This window comes from Cyprinodon tularosa, unplaced genomic scaffold (assembly GCF_016077235.1).
Source record: "Cyprinodon tularosa strain WSP-4 unplaced genomic scaffold, ASM1607723v1 ctg92, whole genome shotgun sequence".
Lineage (NCBI taxonomy): Eukaryota > Metazoa > Chordata > Actinopteri > Cyprinodontiformes > Cyprinodontidae > Cyprinodon > Cyprinodon tularosa.
Genome location: NW_024039696.1, coordinates 1,444,540 through 1,458,835, shown reverse-complemented (window position 1 = coordinate 1,458,835; position 14,296 = coordinate 1,444,540). Strand labels below are relative to the sequence as shown.

The 14,296-nt window shown below is 39.2% G+C and overlaps 1 protein-coding gene across 2 annotated transcripts; it reads right to left on the bottom strand.

Annotated features, from left to right (window-relative positions):
* Nucleotides 1-166: 166 nt before the first annotated feature.
* On the bottom strand, nt 167-14,267 carry zbed4 (zinc finger, BED-type containing 4). Of its 2 annotated transcripts, none has more exons than XM_038274521.1 (2): nt 14,210-14,267; nt 167-4,945 (listed from the first exon to the last, which is right to left on the bottom strand). In XM_038274521.1, the coding sequence occupies exon 2, from the start codon at nt 4,749-4,751 to the stop codon at nt 1,005-1,007; it is 3,747 nt and encodes a 1,248-aa protein (XP_038130449.1). In that variant the 5' UTR covers nt 4,752-4,945; nt 14,210-14,267; the 3' UTR covers nt 167-1,004. The 2 variants fall into 2 exon arrangements, with proteins under 2 accessions (XP_038130449.1, XP_038130448.1); XM_038274520.1 differs by lacking the exon at nt 14,210-14,267 and adding an exon at nt 10,696-10,852.
* Between the last annotated feature and the right edge of the window lie 29 nt (nt 14,268-14,296).

Sequence of the window (14,296 nt, the reverse complement as noted above, 5' to 3'; positions counted from 1 at the left end):
ACTGAAATGCTTTAGCCCTTAAAATTTCCTAAATACAAACAAAACCATTAAAACAAAAAGTATAATTTGCACAATATTTTGAGACTGGTGTTTAAAAATAAATAAATATCAACTTTTCCCTTAAAGGTGAAGTTTCTTACAAAAGCTAGCATACAAAATAAAAGAAAACTGTTTAAGTAAAACCTTTATTTACAAATGACCACAAAATTTTGATTTTTCCAGTCTGAATGCTAAAAGGTTTATCAAATTAGGTTCAGAATTCCATTTCTTATAAAATGTACAGTACAGTTAATCAATAATAAACCCATAATTTAACCCCCTGGAAATAAACTTAAATTGTGCTTAAGAGACAATTGGTATATTCCAAAGAACCCATCCTATTCTGAAAATACAACACCATGATACATCTCATTAAAAACATTTCAGCGAGTAAAAATAAGAAAAAGACTATTTCTAAGTGACAGTACCGTGCGCCTCAAATTTACAGAGAAAAATTAAATAGCGTTAACTTATGTCTTTCAGTCACAGCATTTATTCTTTTGGGCCATGTTTTCATACGAAAAAAAAAAAATCTTTGTATCTTAAATTCCTAAGAAGAAAAATTATCCTGATGCAATCTGCACAGTTCTATAATATTTACAACATTTGACCAGAAGTAGTTTTGGTTAAGGCACAAGGAGAGAGTAGACGGACAAAAAACAAAACAAAGAAAGGTTACTAGCAAACACATCATTACCAACCCCCTACAACTATTAAAAAAACAAACAAAACAAAAAAGCCAATCCCCTCCCTCCCTGATACACTTCTCACTGAGACATTTCATCATAACAGCTCAAAGTGTTTAACAGTAGTACACAACACAAGAAACCCTCAATCTGGCCTTTGCATTAAGAATCAGTGTATAAGTCTCTATCTTACAATTAGCTCCACATAACCCCACCCGTTTCACAGCTATGCAACTTGGTCCTTGATAGAACGGTTTTCAAGTTAATGCTCAACAATGTTCAGTACTTAAAATAGATCAAAGGGAGATTGACCTTAAGAAACAACAGTCCTTCTAAGTTGTCCAGCATGGGCCTGGGCTGGTTTAGAGCACAGTTCATGCTGGCAGTGCTGAACAGTGTCTCAGCTGGGACAATGCTGGGAGGGCAGCCCACGTAACGGGCGGCTACTTTGGCGAGATCAGGCCACAGGAACTTCTTCAGGTTCCAATAGTCCAAGGGGTCACAGCCTTGATCTAAAATGTCCTCCTCTAAATACTCCAGCACTGCCAGCTCTGAGGACTTGGTCTTCTCTTCTCTTGTGTTTTGCCTGACTTCAGGAATCAAGGACCAGAGGTTGTCTCTGTTTGAATGCGGGATTTCAGAGGAAACTGTGTCCTCGCTGCAGCCGTTGGACAGGACAGAGTTAACTGGAACTGAGGTAGAAGAGGACGAGTCTAGCTCCTGGATCAGATCTTGTTTGCAACGTTCAGCTTCTTCTTCTGTGAACAATGACGTTTTGTATCTAGGGTCCAACATGGTGGCCCAGGTGTAACGCGGGTCATGCAGAGTTTCCGACATCCTGCTCATCATTGCTTCCTTTAGAGACATCAGCATATTGTCTATGCCCACAGTTTCATCAAATAGGAGATCTATTTTCCTGTTAAGGATGTGAATGAGTGGTATGACCTGTCCCAGAGAGGCAGTGCGGTTACTCAGCTCTGTGTAGGCAACCTCAAACGGTTTCAATGCATTACAGACAGACAGCATCACCTCCCACTGGTCACAGCTGATTATCTCCCTAAAATTGCACTCTATCGACAACTCATCAATGGCCAACTTCTGCTCCACCAGCCGTTCCAGCATGAAATAGGACGTCCTCCACTTGGATGGGACGTCCTGGATCAGCTGGTTCTCCGGCAGCTGGTGAACCTTCTGAAGCTCTGCCAGTTTTTCCTTTGCCGTCGCCGAACGGTGGATCCGTTCGCAGATCTTTCTAGCCATGCTCAGAAGGTTTTGAACCATTCTCTGGCTTTTTATGGCTTCACTTACAATGAGGTCTATAGTGTGGCCAAAGCACTCCACAGTAACATGGCCGTGCTCCTCAAGGGTATTTTTGATGGCGGCATTATCTGTTAAGGTGATCCCCTTCTTCAGCCCCGGTGAAGTGATCCAGGAATCCCACAGGTACTCGAGCTGCTTTGGGATGTCGTGCATATCTTGATCACAATCTATTTGTGAGACACTTAGGAGAGCAGAACAGTGGAAGTCGTGACCTTGAGGTCTGATACTTGACTCATACGTTGCCCAGTGGGCGGTAAGGGTCAGGTATTCCCTTGTCTGGCTGCTGACCCAAATACTCGTTGTGAAGTGGACAACCCCGCCTTCAGCCTCTTTTAGATGGGTCAGCACAACATCTTTCACCTTTTCATAGATTTCTGGTATGGCAGTGCTGGTAAAATAAGAAGAAGGTGGTAGCGAATACTGAGGCTTGAGGAATTCTAACAGTCTGTAAAGTCCAGAATTCTCTACCATGGCTGATGGCTGAAGATCCAGTGCGAGCATTTCCGCTATAAGCCTGGTGATCTTTTTGGCAACAGGATGGTTTTCATCAAATCTCTCACAGTTTTGCTCTGGCTGATAAAAGGGGGTTTCCACCACCTCTTGTTTAACGCGAATTTCAGCAGACGGCACATCACCTGAGATAGCACTGTTACGCTCAAGGAAATGTTCATGGAACCTTTGCATGTGCCTGAGGAGGCAGCTTGTGCCGAGGTTCGTAGTCTTTTTCCCCCTGCTAATTGTACGGCTACAGTGCAAACAGACCACCTTGGTGGGATCAGAGACGGAAATGGAAAAATGATTCCACAGTTTTGATGTCTTTTTGCTGAAAACTGGCACGAGTTGGGGTTTTTTCTCAGGACCGTCAGTTTCTTTGGCTGAAACTGAATTTGAGGTGAGGGGCTCGTAAGGTTGAGGGGAATATTTCTTCTCGTCGAGGCATTTTTGGTTTTTCATAATGTCTGGGTGACGCCTCACGAGATGCCTCATCAGGCAGCTTGTCCCAAACTCGCCCCGCTTGCCTCGACTAATGACACAAGGGCAGTAACGGCACAGTGCTTTCAACTGGTCAACCGGTGACACTATGAAATGGTGCCAAACTTCAGATTTCACCCGTTTCATAATCTTCTTATTCTGCTGGAAAACCAAACGATCCTGCATGAAGCTGGGGCCTTCAGAGAGGTCAGATGGTGTGGAAGTTAGTGGTTTATCATCCCCCTGAGTTTTGAAGAAGTTAAAATAATCCTGCCCTGAGAGATGCTCTTCACGCTCCTCCTTAATGTCCATGCTTTCTTCTATGCTTTGGGGTAGATCGTCCGATATGGTTTCTGGTGATGAGATAAGAAAGGGTGGCTCTTTTTTTATGTCCATTACATCCTGTAGCTGTGAGCGAGGTGTCATTGAAGGAGGATTCGTATAGGGTGGCGGAATGTGGTTGCCCTGTCCATTTTCCTCAATCACAACCTCTTTGTGGGCTCTCCACATGTGGCGGATGAGACAGCTTGTTCCGAGATCCTTTCCGTTTTTGCCCCTACTGAACTCATTCATGCAGTGGATACACACAGCTTTTGAACTGTCAGCAGGGGAAAGATAGAAATGCTTCCAAACGGCTGACCTGCGGCGGGAACTGGAGCCTTTTGGGGTGCCAGAAAAGCACTCAGACCCTCCATCTAATATATCTTCGACATTGTTGTCGCTGGAATGTGAGGATGGAAGGGGTAGAAAGTTGCTACTAACAATGTCGACATTAGTAATCGGTTCTAGTTTCGGTTCTAGTTTCAGTTCGACTTTGGGCAACACGTCTTTGGATGATGGGCTTGAATTTTCAGCTGAGGATGTGGACGGAGAGGTTTCCTTTGAGGCAGGAGTAAGAATGCTATTTGTTAAATCTCCATTTTTTGGTGAGCTTGGGGAGGGAGGTATTGATGATGAGGGGAAAGAAACAGGCAGGCTTGATAAAGATGCATCTGCTCCCTCATGTATAAGCACAGTGGGGTGAGCCCTTCGTACGTGCCTCATCAAACAACTTGTGCTGAGGTCTTTTTCGTTCTTGCCCCTACTGAACTCTTTCATGCAGTATAAACAGATTGCTTTGGTATTGTCCCGTGGTGATATGCAGAAATGGTTCCATGCAGCCGATTTTTTCCTGGGACTTCCCTGACCCCGCATAGATGACAAAAGACTCTGAGTGACGGCATCCATGGCAACATCATAAAGGGTGCTTGTGTAGCCACTTAATAAACTACTATATTCTTCACAGTCTCGAGTTAGAAAGGGGCCAATAGCTCCACCAAATGGTAACCTGTCATCTTGCATTTCTTCTACCATTTCGTTTGCATCCTTGCCATCATCTTTGACGTTTTCACTCAGCCCGCTGCCATTTGCATACTTCTCAATCCCCATATGTCCTTCAGCATTTTGGGAAGATGAATCTATGTCGCATACTTTCTCCAACTCCAACTGTTTGTCTACCTGAGAAGATAAATGGAAAGTAGGGAGGGAGTCTTTATCCAGTGTTGAAGAACAACTAGGGGATTTTGCATCTGTGAGGTAATGAGGATGAATGCTGTAGGATTTGAACACGTAGCCTTCCTGTCCCTCAATTTTTAAGAAGGTCCCTTTTGCCTCTCTTTTTTTACTCTCTGCAGACACTTCAGGTTCACTGAACAAATCCTCACTCAGGTGAGGAATATCCTCCTCCCCGTCCATGGTGGCAGCCCAATGGTTTCTGTGAATCAATTGGGTTTGCGTAGCTGAGTAAAGTCACTTTACTTCAGGTATAGTCATTGATAAGGTGCTTCTCAAAGAGGTGTTGTATTGGATGTGTTGCTTTCGTTGACCCTGAGTGCCTGCTTGTCCATCTCCATTTGTAACTAAAGTAGTTTTACTTCTTTCCACACCACCTATGGAGAAAGAAGAACGAAAAGATAAGATCTATGCAAAAGGCACAAACAGGATTCCTAAAGCAGGTAATACAAGTGTGACATAGCTAAGCACGTTTTAGTTTCCTTTGCCAACTGGTTCCTGTAAAGGCCAAATAAGGGAAGCTGGTTTGGGGGATTAAAGCCAAACTCATAGATTGCTTTACAGTTAAGTAATGTGATACCATTATTATTTTCAAAATAAGCTGGGATTGATTATCTAAAAAAGTGCAGTTCATTTCTATTCAGACAAATAGCAACATTTTTTTTTATTTTTAGCTCCAAGTCATGTCAGTTTTAACTTATATAAAGGCATTTAGTCAACTTTAAAGCCTTTTCCATTAAACTTTTGCTTATCTGTAACATCTTCTACTCCTACACATTTATTCAAGTAAACCTAAATGCAAATCTCTTATTTAGATTAGTAATGCTGAACTATTATTTAACAGGGGGTGTTTTAAAATCTTCACTAAATAACATTCATTTAGTCTTATTTGCCAGGAAGGCAGTTTTCCCCAGCTGTATGAAGCTCCTCTCCCATCTCCTACTCTCCATTGCCTCTCACCTGCCTGAAAAGTAAGCTGGTTGAATTTTTTCTCCTTTGCTAAAAAAAGAAAATGGTCTGTTTGAAAACACTTCTCATTAAAAATAATACAAAACCTTATCTAGCATGGAGAATTAATGACAATCATTAAATTTTACGGAGAATTAAGGACAATCACTCAGTTTTACCAAAGTAAAAAAGGTCAGCTATAAGGGACCTATTGCTCACACAGCCAACTACAGCTTCGGTAAATGAGCAGATATTTAGACTTTTTTACCATCTAATATTAGCTCACATATTAGCTCATTAGCAAAGCTATACAGAGCTCAACAGCATGCTGGTGATACATTTTAGCCATTTTATTAAGGTGGATAGGGTCTGGAACTTCATAAAAGTTGAAGGACTGTGGCCTTTAAAGATTTGAGTGCAAGACCATTGTTCTAAAAAGAACAAAAAGCTAAAATTTGCACCATTTTCACTTTGGTCAATATCAAATTTAGTACCCGTTTGTTCTATACTTTTCTAAAGACCTTATCTCACCATCATGAGCTATTTTAATTGTGTAATTAAATTAGTAAAACGGGGTTTTTGAAGTAACAGCTGAGCGCTAGTTTAAAAAATTGACACACAATCCCCAAACAAGCCTAAGGGTGCCAAAAAGGGCCCGAAGAGATCAAAATGGCTCCTTAATTGCTTCCTGGGATCAAATTAACCAGTATTAAAATATTGAGTGACTCAGAATCCCATATGGATTTATAGGATTTAAAAAGAAACAATGGAGGGATCATTAATACTGTGTAATGAGGGGGTGCAGAACATTCATTCTCTATGGTCTCTTTATGTTTCAGCAGACATAACATTGCGTATTCAATAGTTAAAACACTTTGCTTCAACAACCTTTGTAAGCTAAATAATAAAAACTTAAATTACTTAAAATGTAAGTGATTGTAAACAGGAACTAGAAAATACCACTCTTTAGCCACCTTTGAGTATAGAACAGAAGTTATAGAGCACAGCGAAATTCAGTAAACAGAAACTAAAGAGAACCTATCTGAGAAAGATTAGGAGAGGGAAAAAAATTTGAAGCTCTCTGATGCAAGCAAAATCAAACAAATTCAGATTGTGGGCAATTCTGTATTAAAGTCTAAACTGTTTTATTCAAGAATTTTGTTGAAATGCATTTTATTTAATGCAAAATTTTATTATTTCCACACTCAAAGCTCAAACTTTTTCTAAAAACAATTAGATTCTAGTCATTTGAGCAAACTTAAAGCTACAGTGTGTAATTTTCAGCTACATCTAACGTCCAGACTGCAGACCGCAGCAACATGAACATCTCCCCCCCAACAGTACGGCGAGCGTTACAGGACAAAATGTCTTCCACGACGTCCGCATCACCTACCTTCTCAAGTGATGAGGTTTGTTTACATAGATAATTTTACAGATAGTATTTCATTAGTCTGTGTAGGGTATAGATTATTTATTGTTCAGTACCGTCTCAGTTCATCTCTCTCAACTTGCCGTAGTTCGAGCGTAATGAGCGATCTCGCAATCGCTAGTTTGTTGGCTCTGCGCTGCCGTAGGGCAAAGATGTCTGCCTCCATGGCTGCGAGACCTGCTCCTATGTAATTATAAATAACGAATTCTAAGGCAACGCAAATATTAAGGTTAAGAGGCTGAGCTTGTAGATGATAATAAATAACATAGTTATGTATAATATATTACATTTCTGACTGTATATCCCTGTAATTATTACACACTGTAGCTTTAATTACACAATACATTTTTCGTACTCTCAGACTACGATCAGCATTTGTGGGGCTGAAACAATCGGATTGATTACTTAAATAATCGTCAGCTAATTTAGTAATCGATTAGAGTATAGAGACTCTAAAACATGCCTTTTGCTAAAAGTGACCCACCTAGAGCAGTAGCTATACCAAAATTGTAAAAAAAAAAAAAAAAAAATGTAATTAAGAAGAAAAAAACTTTTTCGTCTAACAATGTGCTTTATCCAGAACTCCACAAGTGGAAAAGTTTTAGTTCCACTTGACTTAATTCTGCAAAAAATCTTCTTTGAGGAACCTTTTGCTGTCAGATTAATAATAGATTAATAATGCAAAATACCTTTAGTTGCACCCCTAGTAACCAGTCTAACAAAAAAAAAAAAAAAAAAGTAACCATGAATAACCCATTTATTTCATTTATTTTTGGCTTTAACCTGATATAGTTTCTTATCTTTAAGGGAATACATGCATCGTTATGCTCTATCAAGAGCTTTTAACACATTTTATACCAGTAAACCAACAAGAAGCCAACAAGCACCTGTAATTGCTTTGAACAGGCCTGTAATCTAAAAATCAACAGTTCACAGCTTTGAGTGTGGTTAGGCATTTGAGGTAAACAAGCAAACCAGGAAGCAGTATTCTAACCTACTGCAGCAAAACCAGGGTAAAAAAAAAAAAAAAATCACGCATAGAACTGCAGGGATTAGATCCTGTGATAAACAAAACATATGGTACAGCTGATTTAACAGTAATAAAAAATGGTCAATCTCTACAACAGCATTACCATCAAACAGACTTCTACCTGCTCCAAATTTATGATCTGACGTTCTAATTTAAAGATAATGTCTGGTAAACATACTATTAAAACAGTTTATGAAAACAAGTAAAGGGGAGTGAGTGCTGACAGATTAAGAAGAACTACCTCAGTGCCTCATGGGATGCCATTCGAGGCGTACCAGTACATTTTTGATTTGTGAATCAACAGAAATTTGAAACAGAACAGGAGAAAATCTATCCAGATCCTGTTTTGTAGGTGTTTAGTTAAGCTTGCAAAAGAGGCAGGGAGGTAACTTAAGTTTGCACAATATAAAACACTCTCTAAGATTTGCCAAGATTTTTTTTTTTCTGGATTGGAGATAAAAAAATATCTGTCCAGGTCAAATGTGGGCTGAAAAGAATGACATGCCTTATTATCGTCTCAGTCTTTAGAGTATGTGAGTTGCTATGTTACTTGGCTGGATGAAAGTTCTCCTAGCTGAACAAATTAAATATAAAAAAATATTACTTAATAAAATAATACAAAAAACAATGCTGGATGCAGCTATAAGAAGTCCAGATGATGTACAAGTCTCCAAATTATAATTTGTTAAATATATTTTTGTGTCTAATAAATAAATAGCCAGTATTTGTTTTACTTATTTCTAGATTAGCAGAATTATTATTATAAAAAAAGTGTGGGTTCTTTAAGACTATGGTTTAAGAACCACTAATACAAAATACTGAACCGATATACTTCAGAAGGTTCCTATTGGTTTCACACAATGAGATTGTCAATTATAAACAAGAAATTAGTTCAAATTGTTAATATTTATTTCTTTAACCTAAATACACCATGTATCATTAATACATTTTTAAAACATTCTTTTGGAGTTTGACATGCAACTATTTCACTACTATAGCAACTGGATTCCTATCATTTAAGGTCCCAACACTGCATGCTTACAATTAAATGGTTTCAAGACAAATATTTAAGTTACAAATGGTACAAATACCAACAATCACGCTCTCTGTATAACAACAAAAAACGATCATGATATTGCAGATGAAAGTAAATTAGAAAAAAAAAAACATACAGAAGAGGATTAGGGCCACTGGAAAAATTAAAAAAGGTTTTAACTGATTTTTTTTTTTATTTAATTTCAGTATGACAAAAAGGTCAGAATTCTGACTCAATTCTGACAGCTAACAAACATGTTAGCATCAAGCCGTAGCCGTGTCTGTTCTAAAGACTAAACTAGCTCTCTTGTTTTAATCACCTTCTGCTCTTCCATTAATGAAATAGCATCATCGGGGACCCCTCGGGCATATAAAAAGTCAACCCACATCTTTGTCAGTGAAGCTGAGTGCTCCCACATCTCTTCCTTCATGGTGCCCATCTACATTAAGGTCCAAAATTCTGAGATTAAATTCAGAATTCTAAGGGGGGAAAAAAAATCTGATTTCTGAGATTAAAGTCAGATTTCTGAGATTAAAGTCAGATTTCTGAGAAAAACGTCAGATTTCTGAGAAAAAAGTCAGATTACTGTCAGATTATCAGAATACTGATATTTTTCTCAGAATTCTGACAGCTAACAAACATGCTAGCATCAAGCTGTAGCCATGTCTGTTTTAGAGAACTGCTCTCTTGTTTTTATCACCTTCTGCTCCTCCATTAGTCGCCTAATTCCGTCATTTTCCACCAATGTGTCACTGGCCCTCCCAATCAACTCACATCTTTGTCAGTGAAACTGAGTGCTATCACATCTTTTCCTTCATGGCACCCATCTATATTAAGATCCAAAACTCTGAGATTAAAGCCAGAACTCTGAGATTAAAGCCAGAACTCTGAGATTAAAGCCAGAACTCTGAGATTAAAGTCAAAATTGTCGAAGTTTTCCCCACATTAAACTGAAATAATATTTAAAAATCAGCTAACTTTTTTTAAGTTTTTCAGGGGCTCTAATCCTCTTCCGTAAGAACAAAAAGCAATATTTCATGTGATTTCTATAACTGATCGCCTGCGGGGAGTTTTCCGGGTTTGCCTTTACGTGCTAGTCAGGAAGATGCGTGAGGACGGCGGTAAATAGCCACGACGGGCTACCGTTCATCTGCTATTTACAACTCAGTCTCCATCAGGCTGATGCCCACAGATTTCCACTTAGTCTCAATGAAAATCGGGTGTTATAGCCATGAAACCACTTCTTGTATTATATAAGCTGCACTGGTCAAAAATATTCTTAGCTGTAAGACTACATCATTAGTAAACACGACGATGGCTATGTTTGAGCTAATAGTTAGCCACAGAGCTAATAAACACACAAAAGCAACACACAGGTATAGCCCTAATGTCACGTTAAATTTAGCAAAAATATCCACAGCTATTATACGCGGACACACAGAGTTATTATTGTGACTAGACATTAAGATAAACGCCGGTAAATATCGGACCATACCAAAACGACTAGCTGGTTAGCTGCCAGCTAGGCCACGCTTAGGACATACAAGCTAACCTGGGAGGCAGAACCCAACCGAAGCAGCACACGAACCGCACGGGATCCGAATCAGGAAAGCTCTCAACACGACGCCCTGCCGGCGTTAAGAAAGCCCATTTTCAGACCTTTACATCAACCCGGCATACTTACTATTCACTCTGACGGTGCGAGCAGAGGGATTCGGCTTGTAAACGGTTAAATGTGACACATTAGATTGATCCGGAGGGGGGTTCACTTTGTTGCTTTTGTCTCCTGGTTTGCTAGTTCGGCCGGAGAGGCAGCTCCACGCAACGTCGGACGGAAGGAAGTCGCATACTGACGTCATCGGGTCCTTATTATGGCCCAACGGATCAGGATTTCAACTATCACTTTCCATACACTGATGGACTTTTTTTTGTTTACAATATCAGAATAAGTTCCAAAATATTATCTATAACACTTTAGTGTTTGATTCCTGGCGCAAATAACCACGTGTTATGTACTATAAAATGTTTATGTGAAATAATTCCTAATGTGTACAAAAAATTTCAAGCCAATAGTGTTATATGAATCCACGAAAAGACCATAATTAGAACATTAAAAAAGGGACATTTCGATGGCCACGATTAATGTCAATGTAATAACAATTAGGCAAAATAACAAAAGTGCTTCTATAAACAAAAACATTCTAAGAGTAAAAGAAACAGTTTTTGTTTGATCCAACATAACCTTTTTTAGTTTATAAACCTAAACATAATCGTTAACTGGGCTTATTAACTTTTTAACTTGTCAATTAGTGTTTTACCTTTTTTTTCCAACTTAATTTAGAGTAGGTAATATATCATTCAAGGGCTCATAAATGGTGAAATGCCAAAATAATATGTACAGCCATGTAGCAGTATTTTTGCTGAATGGCTGGATATAGATCTTGTGCTTCTAGACCTCACTGAGAGACAAGGGGGACTCCATTTGTAAGGGGTATGCAAGTGATTAAAAATTGTATCTATTAAAAATATCTAATGAGACTTTGTTGAAAGCGTGGTTCATTTCCCCAATAAAACATGGCGGAGGTAGTGTGATGATCTGGGGCCGCATCATCAGCTCCTGGTTGATCTGATCTAACTGATGGAAACCACCAGTTTGTGGGCTTAAATTCAAACACAGTTGGATTATACAGTGGGACAATAATATGAAGCACTCCACTGCAGCCAACTCTGAAAACAGAGTGGCCTAGTCAAAGTCTTCAATCTTAAATCTTTCACATGGATTTAAATTAATTATTTTAACAGTTGGTTTTAAGCTTTTTCCAAACATTGGAAAATGTTGGCGTTCTCATTTAAAACTGAGAAACAAAGGAAAACAAAACAAAAAACTGTAACTTGCTCTATAAAGGCTTAAAGGAATTCGTTGGGTCTAGTGTGTTTATGTGCTAATCGCCAAATTTTGAGCCATTTTCTTTATAGTTAAGCATGTATTACACTAGAAAAGTATTTGATTGAGTCACTTAAACAATGGGAAGCTTTTATCTTACAGCCCAGACATGTAACTTAGAGGAGTTGATATGATCCTAATAGGGCTTGGTCGTCGTGACGTAAGCACTTTGTGTCGCCGCCATGTTGAATGCTTCTTTTACCGCGGCTCAGACTACTGCCTATGACTACCGCGTACTGTACTCCCTCTCAGCCGTGTTTTAATTTGATTAATTTCACCTTAACTTGATTTCAACCATGGTGAACCGTTGCTGTATTGTGGGCTGTAACAGCTCAACACATGATCGCCATGGGAAAAACATAGAAAATGGGTTAACTTTCCACCGCTTTCCTGCCTGGAGGCGTAACCATGGAGACCAAGCGTCAGAGATAAAGAGTCGTCGGCTACCTTGGATCGCGGCTGTAAGACGACCGAACATAACCTTCCATAGTATTCCATTGTCATTGAGAGCGTGTTCCCTGCATTTTCATTCTGGTAAGTTAAAGATGCACGGTTTTATTTTATAGCCTACTTTGTTTCTTTCCTTCAAAGTTGGGATCTTTTACGGGAAAATAATAAAAACGGCAGCGGGAAAAGGCTCAAATACGTGGAGGGTTGGCAGTTAACGTTACTAACTACACCTTTGAAACACATAGCAGCTAGTTAAAAGTACATTACATGCGTGAGTGGTTGTTAGCATTAGCGGTTGCTAAACTAGCAGGTTCCAGAGCCCGTCTGATCACAGCTTACCTTCGTACGGATTACTGTGTTCCCACTGTTTGCTGGCTTTATGATCTGCAGCTCCTGAACCCATCCATTCATGAACTGCATATGAGACTCCAAGGACTTGTAGCTTCGGAACCGTTTTGAAGTATAGGCGCTCACTCATCGGTGCTCCACTCATTGTTTGGAACTTCATATGGATCCAAATGATTAAAAATGCTAATTTTGTCAACATACCGGTCCGTGGCTTCTCTATTTAATGTGTCCCGTTAAATTCCAGATCCTTTTCGGGATTTTAACATCTTTTTTGTCTCTACTTCTGTCTCTTCTTTCAACAACAACGTTGTATCAGAGCTATGTTTACGTTTGCGTAGCAGTCAGTATGGCTGCGACTTCCCACAATGGGCAGTTCTATACTGCAGTTCTGGACCCTGTAGTGAAAGCATAATAGCCTACTAAATCAATATCTTATGATGATAACCTCAACAATAGGAGAGTCTAACTGATTTACCTTTAGGATCAGTTTGATATTTTACCCTTTCACATTACTCTAACAATAATTTAGGAATTAAGTTTTTTTTTTCACTTTAAGCTACATCTGTATCACAATCACAGATTTCATCTAGATCAGGGTCTGTGGCTTTTGCTTTTTGGCTAACTTACTGGATTACACAATGTGCTACTTCCCATTTTTCTGTGCGAGTTATTTTTGGTTTTTGTGCTTTGAAGAATAAACATTGGCCTCCCTCTACCCCCCTTGGGAAATTTGGTGTAGAACCACCACTGCTTAGCTTAGGTGTGGAAATGCATTGACATGACAGAGGTGTACTCCACCAATTATTTATATGTAATTCCCATTTAAGCAGGATTTTGCTATAAAATATGTAGGGGACACAGCAAGCACAGGGAAGAAGACGATCTGATTAGATGATAGCAAATCTGACCTTCTTAGAACACATGCAAAAACCTTATGTTGGGTGCACACTATTCCAAAGGCTCCATTTCCACTATATAACACGGTCATCCTATGGAAATGCCTTTCTACTTTTAGCAGGGACCAATGGGTATAATAACTATACCCATTGGAAGGGGTATAGTTTATATAAAACTATATTTCCATCAGATTCCCATGTGTTGCGTTCAGGCTCTAGTTTCTAATAGGAAAAAAAAAGTTTGAAAAATCTGTTATCACAGAAACTGAACCCCAAAATATATTAACTGTATAATTTGTATCATGAAATAACAAAATCATAGTTTCCACATGAATTTAACGTGTTAAAAAACAAAACAAAAAAAAACTGTAACAATCTGTAAAGCAGGAAATCTTCCTGAGATTAACGGTTAAGATGGTTGACAGCGGTTAGTGTTCCACCTGTCATCCAGCTGGGTGAGGTTTAAACCAGTTTTTCCGTCTTCTCCTGACGGCGCTGTCGGTGCTGCTTAAAAGTGAACACAGACTTGTTGGTTTTTAGTCATATCCGTTTCTACTGACCGTGATGAAGCCAAAACAGAACACGTCACAGCTTTTACTCCTTTTCCAACCCGCTTTGTGTGGCGCTTTGTCTAGTGTTTGGCTAGC